The sequence below is a fragment of the Neophocaena asiaeorientalis genome, unplaced genomic scaffold (assembly GCF_003031525.2).
Source record: "Neophocaena asiaeorientalis asiaeorientalis breed wild unplaced genomic scaffold, Neophocaena_asiaeorientalis_V1.1 scaffold242, whole genome shotgun sequence".
NCBI lineage: Eukaryota > Metazoa > Chordata > Mammalia > Artiodactyla > Phocoenidae > Neophocaena > Neophocaena asiaeorientalis.
The window spans coordinates 6261858-6268852 of record NW_020172451.1 but is presented as its reverse complement, the minus strand read 5'-3'; the positions used below and the strand labels follow the sequence as shown (position 1 = coordinate 6268852).

Genomic DNA, 6995 nt, shown 5'->3' with positions numbered 1-6995 from the left:
CTAAGGCCCGGAGAGGGGCACACACCTCCTGCCGGTGTCTGGGCAGGGGTGCAGAGAGGCACAGAAAGGGCAGCTGCCACCCCGGAGAGAGCTGGGGCTGTGAGAAGGGGTGGGGGGGATGAGAGGCAGTTTCCAGGACACCTTGAGAGCAGGGCCCCGACCTGGCAAGTTCTCCTGCTTCTGGACACCCAGCTCAGAGAGGCTCAGGCACCTGCTTGGGCTTCAGGGCCCACAGGGGTGGAGGTCCCCCCAGTCTGCCCACAGCCCAGCCTGACCTCCACCCAGGCGGGGACACTTCCCGCTGGAAGGGGGGAAACAGCTCAAGGACCCCATAGTGCCCACCCCTTAGGGTCTTGGAGCCGGGTTGGGAGGCCCTGTTTGTCCAAATTTCCTGAGACTTGTAGGCTGACCTCCAGAATCCACCACGCACACTCAGGAGACCATCCTGCCCCCTCATCTCTGGCCACTGCGGCCAGTATCACAGTGACTCCGTCTCTCCCTGATCTCTGGAGTCCCCTGAAGGCAAACATGGGCCCTTCCTCATGTCTGTCCTGGCACCACCGAGTCTTGCACACAGTAGGTGCTCAAGAACTGCTTGATGAATGAATACAACCTAGGAACAGAACATAGGGAGGGAGGGAGGCAACTGCCTGCCAGGAGGGGCTACTCGGAGTCAGACCTGGCTCAGCTACTCCAGCCACTTGCTCTGTGGCCACAGGCACGTCACACCTGACCCTCACATGGCCTCAGTTTCCCCAGGAACAAGGAGGGGCCCCTCAGCTTCCCACACCCCTATCCCATGGATGGCAAGTGGCCCCCCAAGCCTGCCCCCTAGGACTTGAGGCATTGGCACAGCCCAGATCCACAGGCCACCCAGAGAAGGCCAGGCCAGGCAAGGGGACTGGCCTGCCTGTGTTTAGGTGGATCAGGGCCCTGCAGGGAAGCCTGGGACACCGAGGCCAGCCCTGTCCTCCATGTGCAGGGACTCCAGAAGACCCAGTGTTTTAGCTCGTACTGTGGCAGCATCAGATCCCTGCCCAGGTCACTAGGCCATAGGTCACTTTCCCTCTGGTCATTACTGGGGGGCTTGGAGAGGAGGAAGTACTCCACCCCCCGCGCCACTGAGGGAAGTGGGGTGGGCTGCTGAGAGCCCTGGGGACCCCTGCGGGTGGTGTGGATGCAGCAGTGATCCAGGGGGAGAAGGGGCAGCTTGGCCCAGGCAGTGGCTATGGGGGTGGGGAAGGACAGAGAGGCAAAGAGGGCTCAGTGGCCCAGCATGGAGGGCACGGGAGGGGCAGCCTGACCAGGGACCAGGAGGGTGAGACGTCACGCATAATCATGGCAAAAGATATCATCTCCCGAGCACCTGTGGCCTTGCACCCCTTTACCCTAACCCCCACCCGGGAGGCAGGTATCACGCTTGCCTGAGAAGATGAGGCCCAGGAGCGAGTTAACGCTTCCAGGCTCACCCCGAGGGCTGGGCCAGGAGAGGACAGGTGGGCAGTGTGGGCCCTTCAGGTTTCCTCGCAGGAGCTCTGAGGATACAGGAAGCTGAGAAAAGGGCCTCGCCGAGCAGCGGCTGTTTCGGCCTGACTTTTGAGGGTTCCTCCTGCTTACCCACCTTGTTCTTTATCCGCCAGTGGAGAAAGCGAGGACGGGCTTGCCCTCGAGAGTCCTGCAGATGTGGGTTTGAACCACGGTTCGGTCACAGGACCTTGGGCAACTCACTGGACTTGAATTTCCAGACCTTCTTTGTCTTCTGCAAAGTGGGGTGACTCCAGCCTCCCCCACGCGCTGGCATCACAGTACACGAGCTCACCAAAAGCCCAGCAGGCGCAGCTCAGGAGACGGGACTGGGTGCCTGCTCTGACCCCTCCCTTCTGCTCTGGCCCAGCTTGTCTCTCGGAGGAGCCTGGGGCTGGCGAGGCAGATGCTGGTGACTGCCCTGGGCAGCGGGCAGCTGCGATGGGCTCCAGCTTCTCCTCAGAAGTGGAGAGCAGGGGCCCCATCACCATCAGACCAGGTGGCAGATGACAGATTCATCCTTGGCCCTTAATGAGCTGGCAAAGTTTAACACTGCCGTGGCGGCTACCCCCTCACTCCTGCACCCCTGTGAGGGCCTGGTGCCCAGATGGGGCGCTTCTCTGGCAGCCTGACCGACGTCAGTGAGTCCAGCAGCCCTCACATCTCTCCTTTCCCGCTTTGCCCTGGCCTCCTTCCGACTCAGGTCACCCCCGAGGGTGAGGGTGGAGGGCTCTTCAGGGATTTTACTTGGTGCCACAGACCAGCGGGGACTCCTTGGGTGAGTCTGGCTCTTGGAGCCTCTGCTTCTTTCTCTGTAAAATGGAAACGAGGAGACTCATCTCACTCACGGCGTGTTTGGAGATGGGCATGTTCTTTGCAGATAAGTAGAGAGGGCTCAGTGCACAGCGGGTGCTCAGGAAATACGTTCAAGGAAGCTCGGGTGATGAGTGGTCTCTGGTCTGGTCCTGCTATTTGGGCCTTGGGGAGTGGGTAGGGAGGCGCCAGCCTGCTGCCCACACAGGGGGAGTCTAGGCCACACAGCGGCAGGTTTGGGGGAGAGAAGAACTGCAAGGGGCTCCGGTGCCTCAACTCCCCAACCTCTAGCTTGGCAGGGGCAGTGGGACAGGGACACGGCCCCCTGGGCAGCGGTCTTGTACCTGGGATCTTGCCTGGCTCCAGAGCTGCTGCATAAATGCCAGTGAAGACACGTCCACCAGTTGATGAGCGCATGAGGCACACGCATAGCACGGAGACTGTCATACTCACGAGAGCAACTGTTTATTGATTCTTTTTCTAAAATACTATGCGTTTAAAGAAACACCTAAACTGAAAAGACGTGACAATTTTTGGTACATCTGTAGCAAAGGAATGAGGATTTCTGCTGGTAAGTGTTCGTGACAGACAGACACACATCCATTTTCCAAGCAAGACATCAAGCTCACTGGAAACATTGAATAAAATGCATAGCTTGTGATGGCAGCAGCCATTTCTCCAACGTCTGAGTTACACAAAGTAAAGGTTATCCCTCCCTCCCCTGCCCCGTGATCACAGTGCAGCTTCCTGCCCCAGCACGCCCGCTCCCTGATGACTAAGGACACTGCGAAGAGACCCTTGTGCTAGGGGGGTGAGACCCAGCTTTTGTTTGCTCACGAGGAATACAGATGACAGTGAAATCTTCAACTGCTGGAAAGACACGGGAGGTTTGTACAGTGTTCTGCTACAGAAAGGACTAAGGCTTGTTAGAAGTTGGACCCACAGCTAGCCAGTGAGGACAGACTTCCCTACAGCAGGCTCCACTTCAGAGAGGCCCAGGGCCCGAGCCCAGAGGGTCTCAGCTGACCAGCCAGGCCTGTGCCCAAATGCCACGGTCTTTAAGCAGTTTACAAATTAAACCCACTGTCAAAAGCTGTTAAATCTCATTAACACAGTAGACGAGCTCTTTAGATTCTCTGAATATCAAATAATATATACAGGTATACACCAAGACATGACAGTCTAACATAAAGCATCTTAACTATAGATGCATTCACTTGAAAAGTTAGTCTTATTTTTTAACCTTTCAAATCACTGATAAAATTGTTAATTTGCATGAGTGAAGTTTTAAGCACAGAGTGAAAACAGTTTTTAAATATGGTGACTTTAGAGAGTTCTACATAAGATTATTTGCGAAAGTCACATTTGGATGCCCCAAATGTGGACAGCATTCACAACAGGAATCCAGCCATGTGTTCCCATCTTTCTACTGCAATCTCTTGTCTCAAACATTGTCTGTCCAAATGAGCTACTGGCTCTCGCAGCTTGCCCCAGGCAGTGGCATGGTTGATTAACAGTACGACATGGAAATAGAGATATTTCCTTAAGACTGGTGTACATCCATCTATGCCATAATTTAAGTATAAATGAATGGAAGAACATGTATATAAAAAAGTAACTGTACACAGCCTTTAAATTAAAAACCTCAAAGTCCTCCCTCAGAAAATGGCATGTAAGTTTGTTCATCTAAGTTGCAGGTGACGGGACTCATCAGAGAAAGTAATCAGTGGAACCAGAATCAGTGTAACCCACCATTACCATGGACTTGGAGGAGAGGAGCAAAGACAAGGTCAAGAATATACAGATCCATGATAAGCCAACACACAGCGAGTGGGGGAGCGGGGGCAGGGGAGGGTCCCGGCGATTTCTGTTGTACTGCGTCTTCCTGTGCTCAGATCTCTCCATTTGCACTGTGGAAAGGGTGCCGAGTCCCAGGTAAAAGGACCAGCTTGTCTGCCTTCAAGAGACACCATGAAGCCAAGAGCAATGGAACCATCATCTTTTGCAGGAAAAGGAGTGAACGCCCACACAGCCGGCTGGAGGCGCCAGAGCCCGGGGCCCAGGGCTAACAGAGCCCCTGGGACCTCCACCTCCACCCCTCCGCCAGCCAGCCCACCAGCCCGTCACTGGATCGCCTCGACGTAATTCGCTGGGTACAGGCCAACCTGTCCGTTGTCCAAGCGTCCCTTGCACCAGCCCTGCTCATCCTCATCCTCTATCTTGGTCAGCTCATCCCCTGCAAGACAAAAAGGAAGCGGTCTTGGTGACCACAGGGTCAGAGAATCACCCTCATGTTTTAGCCCCCACCCTGGGCCCACAGAGGGTCCCTAACTTGGGTGGGAGGGGCAGGCATTCTTCTGGGGGCAACGTGGCCCGAGGGCCTGGCTCTTTCTCTATCAAGTTGCATCTAAGGTTTCGTGTTTAGTCATGGGGGCCTCTGAGAGATCTAAAGACCCAGGTCTTTCACACAGTGATCCTAAAGCAAGCCGTTCTCAGTTGCCAGCAGGGCTCCCACAGAGACTGCAGAATTAAACGCTGCAGGACTTTTGCCTCCGACTGTCCCAGGCCAGGTCAGAGGAATCCTTTCACAGGGTCTGTGTCACCTCCCTCACAGCCCTGTACTGCCATCCTTCCTTCCCCTGGGCCCTGGCCCGCCTGATCTTCTCGTATCTCCTCCAGCACTTGTTGCCATGGTCTTGGTGCCTTCATTTAATGTGTGTCTAGACTGCAGGCTGTGGGAGCGTTGGGGACCCATTATACCATCCCCAGCAGCTAGCTCAGAACATTTGTCCTCTGACTTAAGGAAATCAACCTCTCCCAACACTGAGAGTATTGGCATGGTTCTGGAATCTCCCCATGGCTCTGTGTTAGTGCAGTTTGATTTATCTTTTGTTTGTTCAAGCATGAAGGAACCTCTACATCACACCAAGGCCCTGGGTGGTGAAGGAGATACAGACATGAGAGAGGGACAGATGGAGCCCTGGTTCCTCAAGGAGACAGGCCAGGGGACAAGGACCAAAGGTGTGGTCAGGGCTGAGGTGGAGGGAGGTCCAGGCGTGGCATTTTCCTGTTCAGGACAGACAGAGCAGCCCAGACCAGGGGACTGGAAGGAGCTCTGGCCAGTGACCACCACCCTGCAGAGATGGCTGCGGGGACTGGCAGAAGACAGGCCAGCTGAGGCCTGTCCTTATTGGTCACTTTGCAACTTTGTATTTCCTGTTGGCATTTTGGTCCATTTTTCAGGCTCAGTTACATTTTTTTCCCTCAGGCAATTAAGCCTTGTTTAGCAACATTTCCCTGACTCCTTATATTGTGTAGCAGCCATACTGATCCAGATGCCTGGGGGGCCAATACCTGGGCTGCTGGGAGAGCTGGCCAAGGCCCCGTCCCTGGGGCCTAGCTGCCTCATCTGTGGACCGGGGGAAGGGGTGAGGGGGCACTGTGAGGACCAAATGTTAAAACACAAAAGGGCCCTGGGTCCACGCAGCGAGCACTCGGTAAACGGGGGCTGCCGTTACTCCCATGAGCGAGATGGTTCTTCTGCCCACTGCTGTGCACCCGTGCTCATGCAAGTCTGGCTTGGCAACATCAGGAGCGAATGCAGGGGGCCGAGGCGTGGCGTGCTGAGCGGTAAACCTCACCTTCGCCCACCTCCAGGTGCCCCCGTGGGCCCCTGGCAGGGGCGACACTGACGACTGGTGTTTCTCCCATCAGGCCCTGATGAGCGAGGCTGCCCGGAGCTGACGGGGCACCAGCTCTATTATGCTGTCACGTGGTGAAAAGTGCACCAAGTGAAGACTCTGCAGGCTCCCAAGGCCCAGAGAAGTGGAGAGCGGCCAGAGCGTGCTTAAGACAGAGGAAGCAGTATGGGCCGGGAACTAATGTCACGTCGGGGAAAAGAAAAATAACACAGAAAACAGACGAAACTAATAGGAACCTTCCAAGTTGTGAAAATGTAAACCGGTGACTAGAAACATTCACTTCAGTTTGCTTTTGGTAATTCACTGGGAACAGAAGGAAACATTTTAAATCTATAAAACTGCTGACTAATCCAATAGGTAAAATTTAGAGGGAATTCCCTGGCAGTCCAGTGGTTAGGACTTGGCGCTTTCACTGCCGGGGACCAGGTTCAATCCCTGGTCAGGGAACTAAGATCCCACAAGCTCTACAGCGGGGCCAAATGAGAAAAAGAAAGAATTAGAAAGAATGAGAAATTAAAAATCAATCAATCAACAAACAAAGCAGGGGGGAAACAACCCCAACCAAAGATGTCAGAAAACTCGAGGTAATTCCCTGGCGGTCCAGGGGTTGGGATTCTACCCTTCCACTACAGGGGGTGTGGGTTCGATCCCTGATCAGGGAACTAAGATCCCGCAAGCTTCAAGGCACACCCCCCCAACCCCGCCAAAAAAAAGAAAAGAAAAGAAAACTCAACAAAGGTGTTTAAAGACACGTAAGAGGGGCTTCCCTGGTGGCGCCGTGGTTGAGAGTCTGCCTGCTGATGCAGGGGACACGGGTTCGTGCCCCGGTCCGGAAGATCCCACATGCCGCGGAGCGTCTAGGCCCATGAGCCATGGCTGCTAAGCCTGCGCGTCCGGAGCCTATGCTCCACAATGGGAGAGGCCACAACAGTGAGAGGCCCGCGTACAGGAAAAAAA

General features: G+C 54.9%; 1 protein-coding gene across 2 annotated transcripts in view; it reads right to left on the bottom strand.

Moving 5' to 3' along the window:
* Positions 1-2780: 2780 nt before the first annotated feature.
* PACSIN2 (protein kinase C and casein kinase substrate in neurons 2) overlaps positions 2781-6995 on the bottom strand; it is a 44059-nt gene continuing 39844 nt past the window's right edge. The window contains exon 10 of one of the 2 annotated variants that reach the window (XM_024737455.1): positions 2781-4573. In XM_024737455.1, the coding sequence (XP_024593223.1) occupies positions 4461-4573 (113 nt within the window). In that variant the 3' untranslated portion in view covers positions 2781-4460. The remainder of the gene's footprint in view (positions 4574-6995) is intronic. The other variant, XM_024737456.1, reaches the window with a different exon arrangement.